This window comes from Leptodactylus fuscus, chromosome 7 (genome assembly GCF_031893055.1).
Source record: "Leptodactylus fuscus isolate aLepFus1 chromosome 7, aLepFus1.hap2, whole genome shotgun sequence".
Classification (NCBI taxonomy): domain Eukaryota; kingdom Metazoa; phylum Chordata; class Amphibia; order Anura; family Leptodactylidae; genus Leptodactylus; species Leptodactylus fuscus.
In genome coordinates this window covers 93,824,244-93,851,694 of record NC_134271.1, presented here as the reverse complement: position 1 = coordinate 93,851,694, position 27,451 = coordinate 93,824,244, and the positions used below count along the sequence as shown (strand labels likewise).

The 27,451-nt window shown below is 40.6% G+C and overlaps 1 protein-coding gene across 2 annotated transcripts in view; it reads right to left on the bottom strand.

The window, feature by feature from the left end:
* Positions 1-5,456: 5,456 nt before the first annotated feature.
* TXNDC16 (thioredoxin domain containing 16) overlaps positions 5,457-27,451 on the bottom strand; it is a 46,421-nt gene continuing 24,426 nt past the window's right edge. For both annotated transcript variants that reach the window (XM_075282494.1, XM_075282495.1), the window contains 8 exons: positions 26,582-26,641; positions 20,418-20,586; positions 19,066-19,202; positions 16,783-16,864; positions 13,749-13,887; positions 10,542-10,702; positions 8,257-8,447; positions 5,457-5,979 (listed from right to left, as the gene is read on the bottom strand). In XM_075282494.1, the coding sequence (XP_075138595.1) occupies positions 5,729-5,979; positions 8,257-8,447; positions 10,542-10,702; positions 13,749-13,887; positions 16,783-16,864; positions 19,066-19,202; positions 20,418-20,586; positions 26,582-26,641 (1,190 nt within the window). In that variant the 3' untranslated portion in view covers positions 5,457-5,728. The remainder of the gene's footprint in view (positions 5,980-8,256; positions 8,448-10,541; positions 10,703-13,748; positions 13,888-16,782; positions 16,865-19,065; positions 19,203-20,417; positions 20,587-26,581; positions 26,642-27,451) is intronic.

The following is a 27,451-nucleotide window of genomic DNA, read 5'->3' as shown; positions in this document are numbered from 1 at the left end:
AAATTTATCATCCAGAATCAGCCATTGTGATACATCAGTCATATTTTCAGACTCTCACATTTACAGCATTAATACTGTATTAGATATCCAAAATGTCCCTTACCCACCTAGAGGGGTGCAGTATGGGCCTAAAGAAATCTATTGACACACGACCCCAATATGGCAATGTACTGTATATAAGATCCAACTATTGACAGAAATGCCAAACATGGCTTTCAAAGAAACTGCCTACCTTTGCCTAAATTATTAGATCTTTCCTAGATATATAAATGGCATGGATCAATGCTAAAGTCATGGATGTGATGGGCAATATTATATCCAATCATGCTAAGCAAGTCCCCTCTCATACACCACTCCCATCTAATATAATGGGGCATTATTGTATATTTCAGATCAGTAGTAGTGTATATTCCATAGACGTCATACTACACAGCTCACAGAACAATACTTTCCTTTATAATAAAAAGAACAAGACAGTACCGCTATTTTAAGGGCGTTACCATGGCGATTCCCAGGCCCCGCCATTCAAAATATAAAATTATCTCTGCCTTAGTACATGGCCTTTTATAATAAACATTCCCATTTTGTTCTAATTTAAGCCTAAATCCGGGGTACCACATCCTTCCAGCTCCAAGCACATTGTTGTAGAAGATACATTATCAGCCCAGTCCAATGCAAAAGAAAGAGGAAGGGAAACAACCATTGTAATTCACAGTGGCCGTATCCCACGCTGCAGATAGGAGGACATTTTATATAGCAAGACAAGGACAGGTTTTGAAATAAAATAGGAAAAGAATATTTCCTTTACATCAAGGGCACAAATAAATATAAAAAAGTGGGAGAAAAGTCACTTGTGTCACTGGTAAACAAAGGCACAGATGGTGGAGTGTTGTAAGGCATTATCCACGCCATACTGTGGTATATTCCCTATTTCAGACACCCTCCTATCACAGGCTTGGGGAGATGGAACAGTATGGCTGCATAGCATAGTTCTGGTTTGCTAGACCTCTACATATGGATGATGATAGAACAAGGTAGGATTGTTCTTTTCAGACAGACTTCTATGTATAATATTGGAAGCATATGGCGATACAGTAAGAATCACACACTTATATGGCTGGAATCACTACAGATTTTCATACAGTTTTTACACCAAAGCCAAAATATCTGCTTTTAGTCTATGGGCATATCATTAATTCTGTATATGTACCCATCCTCAATATAAACTATTAGCTAAAGGTACAAGGTAAGACCAAATCAAATCCTTTCTTAAGACTAAGGTCCCATGTAGCGAAACAGTTAATAACACTGTAGAAAAAATAGGTATTGAAAATCGCATTGTATTTTTCATTCTGTTTTTGATGCATTTTCCTGTTTTTCTTCTCTTCCCCTATTAAATATACACTCACCGGCCACTTTATTAGGTACACCTGTCCAACTGCTCGTTAACACTTAATTTCTAATCAGCCAATCACATGGCGGCAACTCAGTGCATTTAGGCATGTAGACATGGTCAAGACAATCTCCTGCAGTTCAAACCGAGCATCAGTATGGTGAAGAAAGGTGATTTGAGTGCCTTTGAACGTGGCATGGTTGTTGGTGCCAGAAGGGCTGGTCTGAGTATTTCAGAAACTGCTGATCTACTGGGATTTTCACGCACAACCATCTCTAGGGTTTACAGAGAATGGTCCAAAAAAGAAAAAACATCCAGTGAGCGGCAGTTCTGTGGGCGGAAATGCGTTGTTGATGCCAGAGGTCAGAGGAGAATGGCCAGACTGGTTCAAGCTGATAGAAAGGCAACAGTGACTCAAATAGCCACCCGTTACAACCAAGGTAGCCAGAAGAGCATCTCTGAACGCACAGTACGTCGAACTTTGAGGCAGATGGGCTACAGCAGCAGAAGACCACACCGGGTGCCACTCCTTTCAGCTAAGAACAGGAAACTGAGGCTACAATTTGCACAAGCTCATCGAAATTGGACAATTGAAGATTGGAAAAACGTTGCCTGGTCTGATGAGTCTCGATTTCTGCTGCGACATTCGGATGCTAGGGTCAGAATTTGGCGTCAACAACATGAAAGCATGGATCCATCCTGCCTTGTATCAACGGTTCAGGCTGGTGGTGGTGGTGTCATGGTGTGGGGAATATTTTCTTGGCACTCTTTGGGCCCCTTGGTACCAATTGAGCATCGTTGCAACGCCAAAGCCTACCTGAGTATTGTTGCTGACCATGTCCATCCCTTTATGACCACAATGTACCCAACATCTGATGGCTACTTTCAGCAGGATAATGCGCCATGTCATAAAGCTGGAATCATCTCAGACTGGTTTCTTGAACATGACAATGAGTTCACTGTACTCCAATGGCCTCCACAGTCACCAGATCTCAATCCAATAGAGCATCTTTGGGATGTGGTGGAACGGGAGATTCGCATCATGGATGTGCAGCCGACAAATCTGCGGCAACTGTGTGATGCCATCATGTCAATATGGACCAAAATCTCTGAGGAATGCTTCCAGCACCTTGTTGAATCTATGCCACGAAGAATTGAGGCAGTTCTGAAGGCAAAAGGGGGTCCAACCCGTTACTAGCATGGTGTACCTAATAAAGTGGCCGGTGAGTGTATAGGAAAGAGTTTGTGATTCCACAGCTAAAATTAATATACTGCATTTTTCACACTGCTTTCCACAGCTTCTTTTTTTCCCCACAATATGAGATTAACCAAAACATCATTCATTTTGTTGGTACTGCAAGGCTAAGGCCCCACGGGACGTCCTGCAGCAAAAAAGCTCTGCGGTAAAATCCACGGCAGGAACGCAACGCAACCCGCAGTGCTTTAGACAGAAAGTTTAGTTTACAGAGATTTCCTCTGCTGACTTTCTGTTACAACAAATCGCGGCGTTTACGTCCTGTGAGACCTTGGGCTAAACCAGTATTTTCTTCTTTTTTTTTCGCATTGCCCAAAAATACTGCGTTTCTGCAACGTGGGGCCTTAGCCTTAAGTACTTTTCCCAATAATGACATGTATCCCCATTCATAGCACATACTATAAATGTCTGACTGCAGTGTCACTCCCACAACAGCAATCATGAAATTGGGGATCTGTAAGTACCCATATGAACAGAACAATGGAGAACATGCTCCGTTACTGCCAGAAATGGCCATCCCTGAAATCCTACAGAAGTCAATGGAGTGGAGGCACACTCACATAGGTGCACCGTTTGTTAAAGTTCTCGTATACAGGAATATTCACATCTAGATATGAGCGAACACTGTTCGGATCAGCCGATCCGAACAGCACGCACCCATAGAAATGAATGGAAGCACCTGTGATGCCGACCGGCCAAGTCAGCGTCACAGGTGCTTCCATTCATTTCTATGGATGCGTGCTGTTCGGATCGGCTGATCCGAACAGTGTTCGCTCATCTCTATTCACATCCTAGTTATATTTCAGTTTTTCAAGCAATATTTGCAAAAACTGAAGCAAAAAAAAATTGAGAATATTACCTCTTTTGCATGTAGAATAGCATAATACCTCCACTGATACAGAGTCTGCAGTAGCTTGTACAGCAGCGCACAGCGGACTGCTGCATGTATAAGCTTTATCTGTAAAGTGGAGAAGATCAGGACAGGTTTTCACTGACAGCCAGCAGAGAATATACAATAATTAAACTTTACTTAGAGAAAACTTTATAACCCATTTAATAAGAAAGCAGTTTCTTATCAGATGCTTAGGAGCAACCTGCGATACAAAGTTATGCTTTACAGAACAGTAGTGTCAAGAATGAGAAGAGTGCGTGTAACCGTTCCCAGGGGTGCATGTCTGCACATAGAAACACAGCCCTGTCACACCAGAAAACATGTGGTTTTGAGAAACAACAGAAACAGACATCTGTTTTTTGCAGTGTTTTTTAGTAACTGTCTCATTAGACTTTCTCCATCTGCCAAGTCTTTCAGGATTATCTAGAAGCAGATCCACAATCGCCAATACCATGATACCATGTGTTCCAATTACTCTGCATTGTGTCATTCCTCTGTTATTCCTCTTGGAAATCTATTTTTAAATTAACAACCGGACATTAGTATTTCTCTCATGGGGATGATGGTACGACCAGTCAGCCTCTGTAGGGACACACCCTAATAACAAGGGTAATGGTAACATCCAATTGTCAATTCATTTACATATTTCCAGGAGAATGAACAAAGGAAAGGCACAATGATCACATTTGTTCATAGGGAATACATATATTGACCAAAACAAACATGTCAGGAAGGTCGACGGGTCATCTTGAAATATTTTTGACATGTTAACAGGACAATGGGATCTAGTCACTGGGACCACCATGTTTCTAGAAATGGGCCTAGATTAGTCCCCAAAGCCAGCCTCACACTGATTAATATTTTAGGATTTGATCTTATTTGAGACCCAAGGCTAAAGACACACACTGAGGCAGATTTATTAAGAATGGCATCTGGTACAGCAGTCTTAAAGAGGTATTCCCATAACTCTTGTTCTGCAGCCTGAAGGCTCTGTGCTCTCTTCACTTCCTGGATTTCTTGGCACATTGGTGGGTGGGGTTTCACTTGCTCTGCTATCTGCTATGTTTGCGGTCAGTAATGAGGGATTGGTTGTAAATGCATTACCACAGTATGAAGCTGATGTAGAAGCTGATGTAGCAGAGCTGGATTTGAGTCAGCTTGCATTACATAAAGAGGTAACGGACTCCCTATCTCAGCCAAATTCAATTAAACCGGCTGATAAGTAGAAAAGCTGAAGATAGACAGCACAGTAATCCCAGGAGCTCTCACCTCCCCCCTCCCCTATCAGAGGAGCTCCGTTGCTTGTCAGCCCCTCCCTCCCCCCTAAGAGCACCTCCCCCCCTGAGAGCAGGCAGCTACATCACTTGGGAACTGAGCAGATAATCCCAGTGGCCATAGACACACAGTGTCAACAATGAAGTGAATAAATTAAGATAGCGGCCAAACAAAGCAGTTTTGATAAAGCAATGTATTTAGGAAAAGTCTTAAATCCACACAAACTAGCAGTATAGATAGGATGCTTTTCATGGGACAACCCCTTTAATAGATGGCCTGACTGGTGCAGGGAAAGAGATTTATGAAGAGGTCGCAGCCTCTTGGACGTCCCTGAGCCATACCCCAGCTATGAAATGGCATAGATTTCCATTATTACTCATACCAGAGTTTTGGGCTGGCTTTGAGGCTTGGGCCCCATGGGTCAGAAACGCCGCAAATTGCCCGTGATGTTTTACAGTAACTGCAAAGTTTCCCCATAGATATAATTGTATCAGAAAGTCCACGGAAGAAAACTCTGTGAATGTTCTGTTTAAAGCGCTGCGGGAAAAACCGCGATGCATTGCTGCCGCATTTTTTGTCACAGCACTTTACTGCTGCGGGACGTCCCGTGGGGCCTTAGCCTTACAGTTTTTGACCTCAACATATCGAGTCACCCTAAGAAAAACAAATCCACATGGTAAAATAAGTTTATTAAGGATGCAAAGGCACAGACCAAATGGGTGGGACAAGTGTTCCAGTTTTGATGCAAAGGCTTGACTTGAAGTTCCTGGGTCCCAGTGGAAAATGTATACCAGGGGTCCCCACTTAACATGTACCGTTTATAATACTGGTGTCTTATCTTGTCTTTCTTAGTAATAATGTGGTTTTTTTTTTTTAAGACATTGACCTTTCATTGACCTTTGCTGTCCTTTTTTCAAAGCTCCTCGTGAGGATTGGATTTTTCCTCGTTGTCTAAGAATTTTGGAATAGTTCCACGCAGACTTGTCGCTGTCCTTCTATTCTTCTCCTCCATGTCATTGGTGGACAGTGCAGCTTTTTTACTTCTGCCAGCTTTCATATGAATCTGAATTTTCTGAGCAGCTAAACTGGGATCAGCCTCATCCATCATGGCAAGGAAATCATAGTGTGGAAGTGGAGCACCCCAATCATCTTTAGACAAGAAGTCTGGAAAGGTAACAATAAAAAGATTGGTCCACATCAGAAGACTACAACCATACAATAGATTTAGAGGTCCTAAGCCTATTACCCTCACTGATCACCACACAAAGATGGTGTGTGTTGTGTGCCGTCCTAATCCACACAACGGTGCCTGGTGCTGCAGCTCAGCTACATTCATTTAGAGGGGTTGTAGGATATTAGAAAAACATAGATGAGAGCCACTCTAGTCCATGGGCTGTGAAATGTACTGCAACTCAGAGATGATATGAGGCTAAACTATGGATGAGCAGTGCCGCTTCTGCAACAATACAGTCATACTTCCATACAAACATGGATGGCACTGTATCAGTAACGGCAACAAAGGTGGAGGTTTTGGAGGGTACACTGATGGTCTCTTCTAATAGAAGGTCACAAATGGTCTTTAATGTTTGGATAACATATTCATCCAAAGTGAACAGAGAACAATTCTCTCCATGCAGCACAGACACCAATGAAGCTTCATTGTTGTCTGCAATGAATTATTTAGAATAATGTTTCAACAATATCTCGGCAGCATCTACAGCGCTTCCTTTCTTTTAACAAATCTGGAGTAGACAGAAATAATGGCTTAATGGCCAATTAGACACAATTAGGTTTAGTGGAAGGAAACGAAAGTATTCTGAGGAAAACCACAGGTACACAGATGGGGCCATAAACACTCAATACACACCAAGGAGCTGAAATGTTATAGATGTTTCTTGTTCATTTTTATTGATGAGCTATCCTAAGGCTAAGTCATCCATAACAGATCAGTGGCAGTCCAACACATGGACTCCGCCGACCAGCAGTGTAAAGGGGCCACAGCACTTTTTCAAGTGAACTTACTTCTTCACTGTTTTACACTGCACACCATCTGATTCATAGCGGCTGTGAGATAGGTCATTAGTAAAATTTATAAGTCACCAACAAAAATGAACGGGACAATCCCTTTAGGCTGAGTTCACATGGAGGTTTTTTTTTTTGTAGATTGTGAGCCCACATAGAGCTCACAATGTACATTTTTTTCCCTATCAGTATGTCTTTGGAATATGGGATGGAAATCCACGCAAACACGGGGAGAACATACAAACTCCTTGCAGATGGTTTTTTGCCCTTGGTGGGATTCGAACCAAGGACTCCAGCGCTGCAAGGCTGCAGTGCTAACCACTGAGCCACCGTGTGGCCCCTCTCACATGGAGTTTTTTGGTCAGGAATTTGGTCAGAAATCGGACACAGAGTACTGCATGTCCGACTCTGTGTCCGATTTTAAAAAATCGGTTTTGCGGCGGAGAGCATAATGTGCTCACGGCCAGACATCTTTCAAACCCATTCAAATAGGCGCACATGTGAACGAGCCCTGATTTATATATTTATAGATTTTTTTTTCAGCTACATACATAACATATCTTCAGGTAGTTTCTGCCTTGAAAAACCCATGGAAATCAATGGGAGACACAAAAATGGCCTCACAAAACCTCTAGTGTTTTACTAAAGCGGATATACCAGGTCCATACAGTGTGCTGGACTAAAAGAAAAAAAAAAAAAAAAAAAAAACATGACAAAAAACATGTCCAACACTGCATTTTGTAACAAAAAAGCATCAAAAAAGATTTCCTAATTGCTGTAGCAGATTTTTTTAGCTAGAAAAAAACTGTGCAAACATAACTCAAAGGTTTTCCAGCAGCATCATATTATGATATAGTTGAGCTATCCTTAGGATCAGTGAGGTCTGACACTGTTTGAAGAGGCTGGTACACTTGGGTAAGCGCTGCTACCTCATCTTACGCCAATGACATGATGTTCATAGATCATATGATGGTAAAGTACACTGTACGCAGTAAAGAGGCTACAGTACCTGTTCAAATGATGTGGTCTATTAAATCAGCTAATTGCGGGGATGTCATAAATCACTAATATTGATAAACTTAAAGGAAGCGGTCATTAATATCATAGTACCAGAAACCACCTTTAGGCTAAGGCCCCACTGGGCGTCCTGCAGCAAAAAAGCCCTGCGGGAAAAACTGCAGCGGGTTTCCATCCCCAAATAAAGTACTGGACATACACCAAAGGTGTCCTTTTTTCTATGTCTTAGTTGTATATGCAAACAGTTTGAAAAGTGTAGTAGAATTGTACATGTTGGGTGTCTATGAGGATGATGCATGAAACTCTGTCATACTGTATATATGGGGCATTGTATATCAGAATGTGAACAGGGCCCAAAACTTAAAACCCACATTAGAAAAGCATGGTATGATTTTTACTCACAGACAGGAACTTCCTCCCCCGCTTTTATCATTTCCAGCCAATATAAGATGCTGACTTCATTGGTCTTCTGATCTACAGGAAGAGCAAAGACCTGTCCCAGAAAATCGTAAGTGATCAGGACAAGCTGAGGTAAAGGCGGGATTACACTAAAATACGTCTTCAGTATCAGGAGCCCCGATGGAGTGTTTATTCTGTGAAAAAGTGGAAAGAAAGCTGCTGTTAGGGTAAGTGGACAGATAAAAAATACGGCAAACACAAGTGACCCTTATGATTTCCATTAAGTCCTCCAAGCAGGAGGGACTGCAAAAGCTCCCAGTTCTGACTACTAAAGAGGGGTCCAGAGCAGGGACCTGTAAAATATTCTGTACTACGGTGAAACTTGTGATCACGTGTTGAGAGGTCTTATCACGATAGGAGGAGTCAGCTTGTTATGAAACATGTGGTTGATTTATTAACATCTTGAAGGAAAACACAGGAACAGGAAAAATGTCCAAAATAACATAAATATCAGTCAATGCCTCAATAGCTTACATCTTCAGAGAAGTTAGATTATTTAATCTGGATGTCCTGTAGTTACAGTTTGGTTCATGCTTGTCATCTGGTTGGTGGACTTGGGCTGACCATCTATCAGGGTCACCCACTCTGGTCTTCCCACCCCCAGACATGTGTATTTCATACTCATTTATATTCATGAGAGGGGGTGTTACCTTCCATCTTGTTGCTATGTAAGGAGATTTCTAAAATGGTGTACTCTAACCGCACCCATGTTCCCAGAATATAGAAGTGTGATGTCAGTAGCGTATTGACCCTTTGTGTGCCAGAGAATATTGTAATTTTATAATATTTAACAGGACCCTCCTCTAGGTAGTCTGTATGCCTAAGGTCTTATTCACACAAATGTCAAAAATGGCTGTGTAATGGCAATGTATAAAAGACTTTGGTTTTAATAGGGCAGATTTATTAAAACGATCTAAAAGCAACCCTGTCTAGTTGTTCATGGCAACCAAGCACAGAGCAACTTTCATTTTGTATTCTGTTCCTGGAAAATGAAAGCTGAGCTGGGATTGGTTGCTATGGGCCATTACAACCGGCTTGATTTTAGACTATTTCAATAATGTGTCCCATTGACTGTTTTGTTTTTTTAAGTTTTATCGGACCATCAAATAATAAGACTTATCCTATATTTGTTTGTTTTCTTAGATCCCTCAATGGACGCATGTTGATGAGGTATTCGTGAAAACAAATGCCCCATGGTTGTATAAAGCGGCTGTGAAATAAAACCTCCATTTTTACAGCTGTTCTTTTAGAGTCCATGTGAATATGGTCATACTAGCCATTCAATTATTTTCCAATAACAAGTCCTGCAACTCTATAATACTACAATTTGTCACCATTTCCAACACGTGCTTGTGTTCAGTGAATGGAATCAATCTTATTAAAAGGGGCTATGCAGCGACCAGTACATTCCCTGCACCGGCTAAGCTTTATAACCAGGTTATAGATTAGCCCCAACTACTACCTTTGCAGAGAAGTTCTCTGTGATGTCACCGACTCCACTCTACTCCAGCTGCAGGTCCATAGAGTAGTGCAGAGATGACCAGGTGACCAAGATTCTAAGCATCAGCAGGAGAGGCAGAATGAGGCTAAGTTCTCAGGTTCTAGACCAAAATACGGGTAGCCGCGACTGAAAGCCAGTGCACTGCACCGGCATCCAGCTGCGCACTCTGCTCTGGATTAGGTCCAATGAATGGGCCTAGTCCGGAGGAGGGAGTGTCTTCAGGCCGAATCGCAAGGCGACTCTGCCTAAAGAATGAGCATCTCACTTCTTTTTCCGGGAGCCAGAACAAACCGGCTCCCGGACAAAAGGACTGACCAGCTCCCATTGATTTCAATGGGAGCCATTTTTTTGGTCAGGATTTTGAGGCAGATATGGCATCAAAATCCTGACCATAATACTCTGTGTGAACTTAGCCTTACAAGACTTTGGGCCTCTCCCCACGGCACTCTGCACAGAAAATAATAGGGCTTAGGGGACCTAGTTATTATTATATATTAGTAATAAAGGTCACCTAGTACAGGGAATGCACTGCTAAACAGGATTTCTTCCTACACAGCCCCTAAGAATCTGTTCTTAAAAAAATAAAAGAAATCTGAAACATTCTACTATGAGACAATGGGATATGTTTTCGTCCACTGCAACAGAATTGTAGCCTTCATACCAATGAATATAGCCTACAAATGCTAATTAATACACTGCAAGGAGAGGAATATGTCCTGCTACTTACACATTTAACCAGCAAGTCACATACTGCTCCAGGTATTTTCCTCTCACCAAACTTAGAATATGATTTTCATGGCGGGAGCAGAGGTCACCATTGGAAAAGAAGATGAGCAGGGGCTTCTGGCCCTTCATGAGAGTAGGGAGTGACTCCACAGTGACCTCTGGCTGCAGAAGTAAGAAAAGTTGTGTTGAATTAATGATTGTTAATCCAAATATAATGATATGGTCTTAAAGGGAACCCGTCAGATCCTCTTCAACCCCCCCCCCCCCCCCAAAAAAAAAAAAAAAAAAAAAAACCTTGATCAGAACGTCATAGTACCTCTTATGTGTTCTGGTATCATGCCTTTATTTTCCATTACGTTGAGTCAAAGAAAGGGATCAATCATTCAGATTAAGATATCTGTTAGCCATAGAAACTACAAAGAGTGTCTTTCACTTAGGAGAATCTAACACATTAATGTATTACATGGACGGCCCACTAATTTCGGTGGAAACCGTGTAATTCGTCATGCTCCCTGTGGTGGCGCTGTACACTGACAGGTTCACCCACAGATTAAATTTCTCTGCATGTAAAAGGAGCATGCTGAATAGCTTTAAATAAACTGAATGCTCATTCTTTCAGTGAAATACCACAGATTTTGACTCAAATCATGCAAACAGGGATAAAATCCGCAATGAATTTTCAGCAAATGTACATGTCACACACTCCCATTTACATGTAACTCCCTTTTTTTTTGCTATTGTGTGGGGGTGGTGTTTGGTGGCTATTTTTATAATATACTTTGTTAGCCTATGTAACTTCTGTTTTATTATAAAGCAGGTTGTAACATTCTCCTTAGTTACCCTCTAACTGAGCTGTTGCTAGGGAAAGTCTCTACACAGTTGGGTTGTGAATATGCAGAGCTAAAGAATTCATAAAAGGAGGGGAGGGATGGTTACTGCAAATGGCTGCATCAGTTTTATATAACCTAGAAAAAAGGTTCTGGTATCACAAGAAAGCTGTCATATGCTGCCAAGAACCTGAGAGATAACTAGTTAAAAACACAGTCAGGAATTTGAACTTTATATGCAGTAGTTCGCACTGCACATAAAACCATATTCCAAGGCAGCACAGTGGCTCAGTGGTTAGCACTGCAGTGCTCTAGTCCTGGGTTCAAATCCTGCCAAGGACATCTGCAAGGAGTTTGTATGTTCTCCCCGTGTTTGTGTGGGTTTCTTCCCACGCTCCAAAGATATACTGATAGGGAAAAAAAAAAATCATACTCCCAACAGTGTTTTTAAACTAGAGATATATCTTATTCTTTTATAGCTGATATTCCAATCTCAGCTTTCTTGTGTTACCAGAACCATTTTTCTAGGTGGTATAAAACCGGAGATACAGCTATTTATAATGACCATCCCCCTTTTGTAAATGCTTCAGCTCTACAGCTGTACATGTGTATGGGACAGAGTCTCCTTGGCAATGTTGAGTTAGATCATTGCTAATGGGAACTTAACAGCCTGTTTTCTATTAAAAGGAAATTAGGTTAATAAAATATATTGCAAAAAAGTTCACAACAACATCCTCCTCCACCCCACCATCCCCAAGCGCAATAGCAAAAAATAAAACAAAAAAATGGGAGTTACAATTAACCCACAGGTCTATGGGAGATACAAGCCCTTTAAGGTTTGCATCTGATATATTAATGATTTTTTTTTTATTATTAATAAGGGCTCGTTCACATCTGCGTTGTGAACTCCGTAGTTCAGGTTTCCGTTTCCTACCTAAAACAGAGGCAGGAGACGGAAACCTGCAGGAGTCTCTCTCACCCATTCATTTGAATGGGTGAGAGAGATGTCCGTCCGTGAGCGGCGGTGAGCGTTTTATGCTCTCCGCCGCGAAACCGGGTTTTATAATCCGGACACAGAGTCGGACATGCAGTACTCTGTGTCCGGATAAAAAAATCCGGTTTTGCGGCGGAGAGCCTAAAACGCTCACCGCCGCTCACGGCCAGACCTGGTCTGAGTTTTCCGACTTCTGGCATGCAGAAGACGGAAAGCTCAGAACGGACAGATGAACGCAGGTGTGAACCTAGCGTCATAATTATTACTATTACTCAATTATGTCATGTCACATAACTGCATTAATCACAGCGTGATGGATCTTATTGGTCCATGTCAGATCTCATCGACAGGTTATAAACGTTGTCCTGTATTAGTCTAAACACAAAAAGTTGTGTTTGGAAATGGAAAATTTTATGAAAAGTAAGGAAAGCCATTAAATGCCATTATTGTGTGATCTATGATAGGCGGGATGTGTTAATGATATAAGAATTTGCAGATGTCCCAGAAGAATAAAAGCGCCATAATTATCTCCCCTAATGAAGCCCTTGGCAAAGTTATGTCAGGAATGAAGATATCCTCTGTGTACGCAGTTATACCATGGCTGAGGCAGGATAATTACAGACTCCCTATGGTGTATGTATGATCACTTTAATTACAAGATCCATTACTGGAAGATGAAAATGATAGGAAGCAGCCAAGACATGGGTCGATATTTTAAAGTCAGTCTTACAGCTCGGATATTTTAATGCCTTATTATTCAAGACTAATGTACAGAGAGGTAAATGTAACTTCACAGCAGCATTAATGGACAATAGTATTATTCTGGGAGGAAAACAATGATCATCTACATAGTATTTTATTATTATGTGTTAGAACTATTATTATTTATTAGTTTATTTTGCTTACTTATATAGCGTCATCATATTCTGCAGAAGGTCTTGTACTTATTATTATTTCTCCGCAACTGTTTAACACTGGTTTGTGTGCACAAAAGCATAAGTATAAAGCAGCACAGACGGTCTCAAGAGAGTGACCCATCTACTTGTCATTATTTCTGAATATGACGGGGCAGTGAAATAAGGGGAGTTGGTAGAAAGGAGACAAGTGGAAGGTCACAAACCGGAGACCAGTGGGAATGAGAAGTTGTTCTTTGCTGAAAGCAAACATCCACATAATAAAATGTCGGTTTTTCTTCTTTCCTACTGCTTCCAGCAATTCCTAAACAAAACCACATGCCTCATTTGCCTGCTTTTATTCCTAGAAGAGTGAAAGATGCCATGGTATAAAAGGTTAGATTATGTGGGAAGGGGACCACATGTGGTCTGTAATTTTCTTTCCATTCTTTTTCATCACTGGAAACATATTTTATTACATGCAGAACACTCACAAATTCTCCAAGAAGTTCCCATCTTAGAAGTGAAAGGATTTCATCCGCAGGAGTGTTCTGGATGGAGACCGCACTGACTTTCTGCAAGTAGTGCCTGGAAAACAGGACTGCGGGTGGAAGCGTGCCATATTGCTGTGCCCTTAAGAAAAAGACAATGTTATATTAGTCATAAAGAAGACTAGGGAAGACAATCGAGAGTGATCACAGATGGAATTAACTATTATAAAAGCTAACTACTTGACAAGATCCACACAATGTGTACAATTGCTTAAAGGGAACCTGTCAGCAGGAGCAGGCACCCCAAACCTGCCATGATTTCTTAGAAAGCATCAAAATAATCCCTATCTTATGGCCCAGTGTTTCTGCAATATGTAGAAATATATGTTTTATTCCATATGCTGAGTACTTTTATGACGTTAAGAGGGTGGAAACTCAACTGATAAAGTCAGGATTTCTATGCCCTTAAACTGCCCCTGTGGTTTAGGAGCGTGGAAATCACTACACAGCTTTCCTGAAATCCCAGCCAATGTGCCAAGGTGATATGCCTGAGAGTGGTTCACTCCTGATCCCGCTGGCATCTACCTCTGCTGTCGTACACCAGAGGGGACAGCACAGGCACCATCAGGAGCATCACCACAGTGCATGGGGCAGGATTCCAGGTAAACTGTGTAGTGACATCTGTCAAATCACAGGGGCAGTTTGGCGGTGGGAGAAGCCTGACTTTATTGCTTGAGTTTCCATGTAGTTTCCATAAGAAACTACATGGAATATATGGAATAAAACCTACAACTGCTGGGCCATCAGAAGGGGATTTATTTGACTATCTCCAGCTACTTTATAACGTATTAAACTTGGTATAATCCTGATGTAGAAGATCATAGCTAATACATATGTTACAATTTCTCACCATTTGTAAAATCTCAACTTCAAGCCAGTGAATGAGGGTTTCCCTTTTTTCATTCATTGGCACGCTGCGGCAACATAGGGCAGCTCGCTACTAGCTAGCAGAAAAAAGAAGCAAGCGGCTCCCATTGAAGTCAATGGGAGCCATTTTTGGCAGCAGATTCAAAATCCACTGCCAAAAGACTCCCTGTGAACTAGCCCTTATACTATCAGGACAGGAGAGACTAGATACAACTCTAGCAAATGCTAAGCTGTGAGAAGGATTAGCTCTGTAAACGTTTCCGGTCACTGGATGTAAACATACTCTATGGGTGTCACAGTATATATATATATATATATATATATATATATATATATATATATATATATATATATATATATATATATACACTGTCATTCTGGTAAAAGTGAGGGGGTCACTATGGAGGCGTACTATAACTATATGGGAAATGAAGGGGGGTTACTGTAACTTCTGAGGAATTGATGGACTCCTGTTGTGACTAAAAGATCAATGCAAAATGAAAATCAATTCCTGACAAACTTGCAAGATCTTCTGGAATATATTCATTGAGGCAACAGTTCCCACGTCTGTAGTCCTCGCTTCCATCGTATTTCCCAGATCTTCCGTTGTCTATATGATCTACCCTATTCCTGTAGTCCAGGGAATTCAGACTTAGAAACTATATCATTTAGAGGAACCAGACACCTAAATTATACTATAATCTGGGGTCAGGAGGATGCAGGAAAGCCATATGGCTGATCCGCATGTCATGCTATGAAAGTTTACTCAACTCATTGCTGGCATTAAATCAATGCAATCCAAATTTTGACAGCAGCGAGAAAAAAAAAATCTTTGAAATGAGGAAACTTACTCCAATTATTTCTTTCCCTGTATTCTTAAGGGAAAACAAATCATTAGTCAAACTTCAAAAGGTACACCATAAAGTAGTCCTGCCACTATATTGGCGTCAGCCACTGTCTATAATGGATGATCTGGTTTTGATTGGTTGTGCCCCATTAACCTGGGGTTCATAACATCCGTCTCTTGTAACTAGCTGTTATCACGCTGCATGGAAATACGAGGTTAGCAACTAAACCACAAGAGTGCAACTTTTGATGGAAATTTAATGAAGTGCTTAGTGCTAATTGATACAGTTCACATATCTCATATTTTTATTCTCCCCCTTATCATGTTGGATTTTTCCAAATGCTCCTGTTTCCACTTACAGACAATGGATCCTTAATTTGCAGGACATGAAAGCCAACTGGCCATGCGTGTGTGGAAATGAAACTGTAAATGTAAATGCAAAGTTTAAGGCATGGTTTTAAAGGGAAAAGGGGATAATCAGAGTATTATTTAGGCAGTGTATTTTACATGAACGTATTTCAGTGTTATTTGGACAACAGATGAGTCATGTATTTTTGGGGGGGTTTTTAAATGTAGATTGTGAGCCCCATATAAAGCTCACAACGTACATTTTTCCCTATCAGTATGTCTGTGGAGTACGGGAGGAAATCCACACAAACACGGGGAGAACATACAAACTCCTTGCAGATGTTGCTCCTGGCAGGATTTGAACCCAGGACTCCAACGCTGCAGTGCTAACCACTGAGCCACCATGTTGCCCAGTCATGTGGTTTGTTTATGGTAGTACTCTATGGGTACTACAGTATAAGGCACTACTATTGGGATATTGTCAATGACAGGATGAAGTAGGTTGAGTATAGCAGTATTACACATCAGAGTTTATGTATCGCAGTATTGTGTAGGTACTATATGGCAGCATTGTTACAGCACTTTATGACAGCATTATATAATAATAATAATACATTTTTTTATATAGCACCAACATATTCCACAGTACTTTACAAACTGCAAAGTTCAAATACAGACAAAATGAGAAATTAAGAAGTAATAAATCAATTTACACAATAGGACTGAGGGCCAGTATTATTTGGACACTATATAGCAGTATTATTTTCGCACTAGATACCAGTATATTTATTTATTTTAATATTAGTTGCCACATGGAGAAAACAGTATATGTATTATATTAATATAACATAACCCTGTGGACAGGGATAGCACTGTTATATGTGTATAAGAAATAATTGCCTCTCATGGACTTACAGGACAGATGATGCTTCTCCATTGTAAATTCCCACTACTGCAAAACCTCGTAGATTTCTTGCTGCACTGATAAAATCTTCAGCTGTTTCACATAAAAACAGAGGAAAGCAAAAACTGATCACAGCATATCAGTATGGAACAAAAACCATGTTTGTAATATTGGTTATGTTACTAGACAGTGCACAAATACATATTGGTAAAGGTGAAAAATTCTGAAACTGTCCAAAATATTGTATGTTTGCTTTTGTCTGCTTAAGTCAGGGAAGGTGTCAGCGTAGGCAGAATTAAAAGCCATTCATGGATTTTGGGGGAAAGGTATGCAAATTAGTTCTCCTTCCTAGAAAAAGAAAAACTGAGCCTCTAGCACCACCTATTGGAAGGTGAAAATCTCTTCCAACAGGAAAAGACGCGTGTGTAGACTGCTGTCAGCCATCCAGCACCTTTCTCTTTATGGATGACAAAGTTAGAGCCCATTGATGTGGGTCAAAGGTGGCACTTTGTCTCTTTGTAGACTGCCATATCAGTGTTGGAAGACTTAAAGGGGTTGGCCACTTTCAGACCAATATTGACAAACAAATGTACAATAAAAAGATATACAATTTTCCAATATACTTTCTGTATCAATTCCTCACGGTTTTCTAGATTTCGGCTTGCTGTCATTCATTCTGTTACTTCTAGTGGATAAAACTCTGACCATGGTCATGTGATTTACAGTCCATGGTCATGTGATGAGGACACAGGTGCACAGCTGATTACCAGGCAGATGTCTGATTACTGCGCTGTGACTGTAACGAGCAGCACTTGTGTGCTCATCACATGACCATGGACCGTAAATCACATGACCATGGTCAGAGTTTTATCCTCTAGAAGTAACAGAATGAATGACAGCAAGCAGAGATCTAGAAAACAGAGAGGAATTGATACAGAAAGTATATTGGAAAATTGTATATCTTTTTATTGTACATTTGTTTGTCAATATTGGTCTGAAAGTGGCCAACCCCTTTAAAGTTTTCTTCGAGTTTCCTTGATGGAAAAATGAAAACTGTGCCACAAGTGCCACTATTTATATCAATCCAAGTTGTTTAGCTCATAGGAATTTAGTAATTTTTATATGTTCTTCCAATTTTCTACTTTGAACTAATACCTTGAAGAATTGAACCACTTTAAAGTATGTCTACGCAGGAATACTCCGCAGCTGAACTTCTTTGAACTTTGGGTTGTCTGAAACTCGCTACTACAAAACCTATCCAAATGTGGTGGTCTTTGCGGTGACGTTCCAGTGGCAATCACAGCAGATGTACCCTGATGTTAAAGGGAGTCTGTCAGTTCTAAAAATGGCTTCCACACCAATAATAGTGCAATATGGAGGTCTTTAGTAGGAACAGAAACACGCCTTTGTGGCCACAAATCAATGAAGCAATTTATAAATAATAATCTTTTAATGGCTATCCAAGTACACTGGAGGTGGGGCCTATTTGCCAGATTTGCATACAGACAACCACGTCCTCTAAAATCATTTCTCAATGACCCTCCTTTAACTGTGATTGACATTTTCAGGCTCTGTAGCTCTCTGTTGACAAATCAGGCCCCACCTCTTGTGCACTTGTAGGCTGATGTGTATATCCATAAAAAAATTATTGCATTTTTGTATTTGTTACATTAAAGGTTTCTACAGAGCACTATTATTGGTTGGGAGGCATTTTGAACCTGATTTGCTCCCTTTACCCTTTAGATGGCAATGGTTTTAGGTCACAAGGAAAACCTGCAACATAAATATTCCATATTAACAGAAAGTTTGTAAGTGGAAATGTGCCAGTATATGAAATTCCAGACAAAGTGTAAGTTCACACAGCAGATTTTGTAACAAGGTCTGTAATGTAAAATTCACTGTGCAATTTTTCATGTCGGCAACAGTAAGATTTCCTTCTCCTTTTCAATTAAATTGGCGTTTTGGCTGAAATGTACGTGAAGATCTGTCAGAACACTTTTATCCTGCTAGCTGATTTTTTCAGATAGTGGAAACAGAAGCATCTGCCTCCCCTGTAACCTGTCCTAATAGAGTTTTATCATAGTCTGTAAAATAAACCCAAATGGAGAAACACTTGTAATTTCCCCTTCATATGAATGTAGCATTAGAAGATGTTTAGTTAAATGGATGTCCATGTAACATATGGCCATACAAAATCTATCAGAGCAGGAGATGGTCTACTTAGTGGGACTCTGCTCCCCTCTATGATATCCACATGCCCATTTTGGGGTTGACCGAATTACCAACACCAGTACCTTCTTTCATGCCAGGGGTAAATAATCCTAGTATAGAGACGTTATGGTAGGGCAGCAATTGTTTGTGCATTGTCCCACGTATATAGTCTTCTGTTTCTTCCACGCTGTGTAACTGCTGGGGACATTCCAGTTTATACCTATTGAAAACAACAAATGATAATTCGGCCTTTTTATTCTGCAATACAGAAGAGAGAGATGTAGCACCGCATTACTGGGAATGTTTGTCATTCTGTAGTCACGGAAAGCTGAGTGACTACCTTCAAAAGCTGTAATGACAGATATATTAGATGACAGCCTGTTTTCCCAGATACAGATAGGAGAAAACATTATTGGGATGTTTACCAACCTGACAACAGATGACAACTTATGCATGTTTTTTACATAAGAAAAACAGGTGTCAGAGATGTTGCTCAATAATATGGTAGCAATCTATCAGATTCCAGCTCTCATTTTCTAGAGACCCCCCCTCCCCCCCCCCCCAAAAAAAAAACAAAAAACAAAAAACGCTGCAAGTCAATTGGTTTCTGTAGGAAACTGCTCCTGTGTTCCTTTGCACCAGTCTTGATAAATATCCCTCACTGTATTCGGCTACTAGTGTAACAGGATAGAATGGGGCACATGTAAAACATGGGCAGCAGTGACCGGGTCCTCGCATTTATAATTATATATAATACCAAGTGCCTGCAAACGTTAACCCCTTTAATTTGCAGCAAATTAGGGGAAGTCTGCCATTGAATCAAACCATAATAAAATAAGGATGTGAGGTCCTGAGAGGAGCAGACTCCCGGTATAATGCATCATGCTCGGATACAATTAGATATCATTGGATTAAGAGAGAATCGTAAAATGACATGTCTCTTATGTGAATTATTCTGGGAAACAGCATTGTAATACTTTAAGAGCAGACTGTTTTAAAAATTGGTGAACTAGTATTAAGACATTTTCATATATTTATATTTTCAACTTTATCCATGGGAAAATTAAGAGTAAAACAAGATGGCTACCATCATACCTATCACATTTGCTAGACACCTGCATAACTTACATGCCTAGTTGACGAGAAATGAGGATGGATGACTAGATACACAGGCAGTTTCATATAACCATTCTCTGTAGTTATTTGGACATGGGCACCATTGTGGACTTCACTTGGCATTTCAACTAACTTCTCAGGCTATTAGACTGCAAATATGTCTAGTTCTGTATTGTTACATTCTATTACGGTGATATGAATGAATGAATGAATGAATGAATGACTAAGTGATTTAACATTCAGGATTCTGGGAAATCTGAGCTACCCCTACAGTAACTGTAATGGCCATACAAAAATAGATAGATGCATGCAGACTTACAACATGAGAAACCTTGCCAGTTCATCGGTGCCCATCATGCCTTTGTAAAGCAATGGCTTCTGTCCTGACTGGTATATCTTCACTGAAGGAAAAATAGTGATGTCCTCTTTAGTACAAACGTCTGTCCAGTCAGCACAGTTCACTGTGGCCAATGATATGTCCAGCGTCTCTATAAAAGGATATGAAAGACGGATTAGACACACCACTGCATATTCTCATTAAAACAATCCAGTATCATTGACCATAATGTGGCGCTCTAAAATATCCTGGTTTTCAATAGTCATCCTACTATGCAAATCACTGCTGAACCACTTATAACCTGTTGTAGGGGAGGTTAGTGAACATGCGTTTCTTGTGTCAAAGTGCAGGCTCGCTGATGAGAAACTCAACTTTTACACTATATGCAAATTATTTTCTCGGTGCAGTCAGGGTTAGGTCCCATTTTTTTTTTTTTTTTTTTTGTGGTCACCATCCAGTATCACCCCAAAACCAGAAAGACTGAAATGTCACATGGATACCAATTTGCAGTAACCACAAAAGATAGTGCTGCAGCAGGTGTGGCCCTGCCCCAACTGTACGACTGCATGTAAGTGGATTAAAAGTGGTTTTGGTGGTGGCAGACCCCTTTTTAATTAAAGTTAATTTTAATGTTAAAATAACGGAACACAGTGGGGCAGACTGACAAAGAATGACAGTCTTCATAACCTCTGAGCCGGCGGAGGGTGCGCTACGTCAAAAGTGATTTGCCAAAATATATTTTTTATACCTTGTATTTCAGAAAGCTGGCATAATAAATCTGCCCCATTGTCTTAACATTGATGAAGATAAGGCTATGGCTAAGATATGAAATAATTAGGGAAATACTAGACCACTGTATATGCTAAATCTCTGATCTGCTGGACTTTTCGCAGCCCTTCCATCCTTCTCTGGTATAGTTGTAGATGCAACAGTCAGACACCATAATGGTCTATAAGGGCACTATAAGGGCCTTATAGTGAAGACAACCATAGAGAGAGGGCTGCTCATGATAGAGATCTGAGATTTTCAGCAAATGGCAACTAACTTTTCAGCCAACATGTCATTCTGGGCCAAAATGTAATGCACTTTGAATAAAAGTGTGGCTGCTTTCTGATCATAAAACCTATTACTTTAATGATTTGCAGAAATTAAAGGCCCCCTTACTAAGTATATCAATGATCATGTCATGTTAACTTCAGCTGACTGCCAAAAAGGAAGTAACACACATTATCATCATTGCAATGTGCAAATCTCAGCAACCTCTGCCAAGATAAGCATGGGAAACCATAGTATGACATCACAGATGTATGTATCACAGATGTATGCAAATACAAGACAAGCCCTTATCAAGACAAGCCCTTACAAAATAGGGCCAGTCCTGTCAAATTCCACACTGTATGCGTGTATGCATGGGCTATGTCAGGTAATGCAGTCAGCTCTATTGAAGTGTACAGACCTGAGCTGCAATAATTCCAAAGTTGCAGATTATTGGATCTATATTTACCTTTACATGGTATCATCTGAATATGGCTCAAACACTGAGACAAAGCTTCAGCAAGAAAATATATAAATTTGATCCTTATGTGTAATATCGATCTAAATGGTCTGCGACATTTTATTATTAATACGTTAAGCAGCGTCATTATGTGGTAAGCGGAGACCTGTGTGACTCACTGAGCTTTTCATCCTGCTCATATAAACAGCTGGTCAAATAGTGAGCTCTTCTGTATGAGTCAGATAAACACAGCACTGCAGCTGTGAACAGCAAGACTGGAAATTCTGCACCAGTGTCAGCTATGAAGCCATCTTAGGGTGAGTTCACACGGAGTAAAGTGCCGCGTGATGTGGCACATATATGCCGTGTGAGACTTTGCGGGCCGTATACGCTCCCATTGATTTCAATGGGAGCGTGGATCGTAAACGCCGCGTTATTTTGCGGCCGTGAATTCAACTAGTCACCTGAATATTCATCAGGTGACTAGTTCATACCTGATGTGGAGGATTCTTATAAGAGACAGGGACATGCTCACAATCGAGCCTTAGAAAGATATCTTTGTATAGACATAACTTACTCAGGATAGTCACAGGGTCAGATTTGGACTGTCCTTATTAGGACAGGAGCTATGTATGGAATGAGAGGATTTAATATGGATAGACCAGATAGAGTCTCATGATCTTGTACTTGTAGCAGAAAATGAAAATATCCACACCAACAACTTCTTTAAAGAGGATCTTTAAGGTTCTCAGGCACCTGCGGGTTTAAATGCCGCTAGAAAACTGACAGTAAAGTCCAGAGCGCTGTACTGTCAGAAGGGGCGATCCTTATCGCCCAGCAATGATGCTGAGAACCACCAACCCCCCCCTTCCCCGAGTACTGGGCAGGGATGTTCCTCACCACTCAACGTCATGGCTGGGCGGTAAGGAACGCCCTCTCTGACAGTACAGAGCTATGGACTCTACTGTCAGGAGGGGCGTTCCTCACAGACTGTTAGAAATGCCCTTCTGACACTGAAGAGCTATCAGTAACGGCACCTATAGCTCTTCACCAGGGGCACATAACAGGAAAGCCGATCAGTGCGCTGAATTCAATGCACTGTCGGCTTTCTAGTGGTATATAAAATCACAGTTTTGAAAGGTCCTCTTTAAGAAGGTCAACTGTAATAGTCTTTTAGAATCTAACATCTTTCATTTGAAAAAATTGAAAAAAAAAAATCCATCAAGCCCAAATCATCACCATGTTTTTATATGTACAGTATAATATTTTTATTCCACATAATATTTACCCCTCCAATACAATACTTTTGCCCAATAATAAGCAGATTGTGTATTTCCCAGATGCTTTTTGTATTTCCCTGATGTCTCACATTCTCCATTGATCAGCCTGAATGTTCCTGTTTTCCCAGGCAATGCTTTCTTGAGTCTAAAACCGGTCCACCTATTTCAACAATGCACAGGCACACCCAGTCATCTACTAGCAAGCAGCTAACAATCCCTTTGTGGCCGCTCTGACTCAAAGCATGTTCGCAAGCTCTATTTCCCAAGTGCTGAGCTGCTTCTGTATTGAACACATGTGCGGGTAGTGTAGTATAGCGTCAACCCATGTCCCCGAGCGGCCAAATCTCCCCCATGTGCTAGTTTATTTATTAAAGACGATCCTTCAAGTAAGTTTTTCTCCCCTTCCAATACTTGATGATCTGGTGGGATTACTTGAAGAGGTAGAAGAATTTGAACAAGCCTACATTCACAGAACATCTGTGCTTAGTTCTATAAGATGTTTGAATAGCTTTTTTTTGTGCCCAATCTGCCTAAAACTTTTGCAAAGTACTATATACCTCACACAAGGAGCATAGAAAACTCAAGTGGATCATTTGTGGGGAACAACAGGAACACATTTTGAGAACTAGTCGAAAGCTGAAATCTGATTGGTCACTGTGGATGACTGCTTGGCACGCGTCACATTTCTATACGTCTGTGTGCCATTGTGTGTATTTAGTACACATGGGGGGGTAACAGAAAGATTCTTACACCTATAGTCTTCTAATTCTGCAACCTTTTTTAAGTTTCACGCTATGTCTGTATCGTGCCTGTTTTGCAGGTTTTTTACACTAGGTTTGTTACTTGGCTTTCATATGGGGGCATTGGGCATAATGCATTTTTTTTTTTCTTATTTTTTTTTTTTTCTTATGGTAGAGTTGGAAGGGACCTCAAGGGCCATCGGGTCCAACCCCCTGCGAGTGCAGGTTTTCCTAAATCATCCCAGCTATATGTTTATCCAGATTCCGCTTGAAGATTTCCATTGATGGAGCGCCCACCACCTCCCGTGGCAGCCTATTCCACTCTCTCACTACCCTCACTGTCAGAAAGTTTTTCCTAATGTCTAATCTGTATCTCTTTCCCTTTAGTTTCATCCATTTGCTTCTTGTACTTCCTTGTGCTAATGAGAATAGGGTAGATCCCTCTGCACTGTGACTACCTTTCAGATATTTGTAGACTGCTATTAAATCTCCCCTCAGCCTTCTCTTCTGCAAACTAAACAATCCCAGTTCTTTTAGCCGCTCCTAATTACTTTCAGATAAGTTATGAACTACACCTCAGTGCATGGGCAGTATAAAAAAGCAGAAATCTAGCAGAAGTGGAATTACAAATTCCTTAAGGTAAATTTGCATAAAATGTATTACACAGTCCTAGTTCCAGAACCTGCTGTGGATTTCATTTTCCTTTCTTAGTATAAATTTTCATTATGGAAATCTGTACAATGCCTGACCTCTATATCGTAGGTGAACTTGGAGCTATAGCAGTGCATCTACAGTGACTGCTATTCAACCAGCTATGCATCAGTTCATGTGTAAGAGATGGCATGTATTATTTCAGCTGTGAAGAATCTATCACAAAATCCTATACCGCTCCGGTTTCCCTCATGTCTTTATAGGAACTAAATATTTACTTCTCAGCAAAAAGCCCTTGTAAGGTGAGAGGATAGCGTCTCACAGAGACAAAGTGATGTCTGTGAAGTCCAATTCCTGCACTTCACCCTTTTGTTGTTTCAAAGAAGAAATAAAATCCACGTTGAAGCAATTTCCAGGAAGAAAATTTCTCCACTACGTCAAGTATAATATACAGATGTAACAGAGCAAAGTTCATCATTTGGCATAGGCCGAGGCCCTATTTTGCAAAAACACAGTGTTTTGTACCTGTAAAGTGGTTAGGATTCTGGCTAATCCAATCCACACATCACAGAAAAAATCTTCAGCGGAAATGCTGCAATTTCAAAAACACCCACATTTTTTAAAATCGCAGCATGTCAATTATACCTAGGGAAATAGTGGTGTTTTCTGTATAGGTACAATAGAGGCAGAAAGTCTACAGAGGAAAACTCTGCAGACCTTCTGTGGAAAAAAATGCGAAGTGTTTCCACAGCGTTTTCTTTTTTGCTGCAGCTTGTTACATGGTGCCTTAGGGCGGGTTCACACCAGCACCCGATCTCCGTTTTGCAGGTTTCCGTTTCCTGCCCGAGAAACTGGACAGGAGACGGAAACCTGCAATCACTTTTCAAACCCATTCATCTGAATGGGTTTGGAAAGTGTACAGCTGTGAGCGCCGGTGAGCGTTTTGTGCTCTTTGCAGTGAAACCGTTTTTTTTTAACCGGACACAAAGTCGGACATGCAGTACTTTGTGTCCGGTTAAATAAAGAAAACGGTTTTGCCACGGAGAGCACAAAATGCTCACAGGCGCTCACTGTCTGTCAGGTTTCCGTCTTCTGTTGGCAGAAGACGGAAACCTGAAAATGGAGATCAGGCGCTGGTGTGATCCTTACACAGGATCTGCCTTAGAACAATACTTAGCTTGCTTACATTCGCCTCTCCTTCAAGGTTTTTTCACCCATGAACAACCCCTATCCTTTAGCTATATGGGATAGGTCTACTGGCAGGTCTTTAAATTCAGTAGTACTAGGCAAGTGCAATCATTGCTCCATTCACTGCTATGGGAGTAATGAAATATATACATACACAGTACATTCCCTTGTCTATATATTGTATTTTTTTATAAAATAGTATAGTGTATTTCAATCAATTTTATGGCAACTTTAAAATTTCAAAGATATTGTAAGGATATGTTCACACGGAGTTTTTTGCAGGCAGAAGATTTTTGAAATCTGCCTCAAAACAATTGTCCCATTCATTTCTATGGCAGTCAATTGAAGAGCAGTCTTTGTAGATAGAGGAAAAAAAAGTGTTGTGACCTATCTTCAGGTGAATTCTGCCTTGCAGAATTCAACTGAAGATAGAAATGAGTGGGAGCTGGAAAAAAAAGTGATGCAGTTTTTAGGCACGTTAAAAAAAAACAAAAAACACGTCAGAAACCACTAGCATTTTTTTTGTAGCAGATTTTCCAGGCCCATTTCCAAAACAGCTTGCGACAAAAAATGTGCCAGAACAAAAACTGCTTCCCAAACCCTAAAGTAGATTTTGACAGTATCCAAAAAAAGCTCAATGTGAACTTCCCCTAACTCTGGGTATAAATTTCACCTATTACAATCTCAAACATGGGTTCTAAATAAGAATGAAGCCAGTTTTGTGGGGGAAAGTGTAGGATAAGGATGTGCAATGACTGTGGGAGTGAAGCAGGAGAGAAAAGAACTGCATACCTTTGTATTTCTTGGCCACCTCTAGATAGACTTGTAGAAACGCTAATGACACATGTTCCCCTGAAGAAGACAAAACTTAATAAATCATCAATAACATAAATTTCCCATTTACTTTTTTTTTCAATATTTTTGGAAAATTTTCACCTAAAACTAAAAGGGTTATGGCATTTAAAAAAAAAAAAAAGAACAGTGAAAGTTAATGGGTTTACATGAGATAATCAAATGACAATCAGTCTATGATTTCCACAAAATGCATGCATGGAAGTCCCAGTGGGACTCAACCAGAATTAAAGGGGTTTTCCAGGCTTTGTTAATTGATGACCTATGCTGAGGATAGGGCACCAACTGAAGGTCATCTGGGATGTGACACCCTAGACCCTGCAGATCAGCTGTTTCATCGCTGCTTTCACTTCACAGGCCAAGTGACATTCAGTCATATGGCCTGGTCGCAGCTCAGTCCCATTCAAGTGGAACTATGATACCATGCACAGCTGCTATACAAATGTATGGCACAGTGTTTGGTTTACTGTGTAGAGGTTTCCATGCTCACCTGAACTCTGTGTTCTCTTCAGATATGTGATGGCAAGGGGGCCTGGGCATCAGATCATCAAATTTTAGTTGAAGACCTATCCTGAGTATAGTTCATGAATGAAAAGGCTTGGGAAACCCATTTAAGGACAGACAGTTGGATGACATTGACTCCGATCCATAAAATGTAACCAACATATTATTACCTACTACTGCTATTCAGGCTACATGTAAAGAGGATTGAATTACATGCATATTTTTGCAGATTTGCACAAGGTTTTCACAGCAAAGTCTTTCAAATGTGGATGTTGTTGCAGTCTATGGATAGCAAAGAGGGAAATC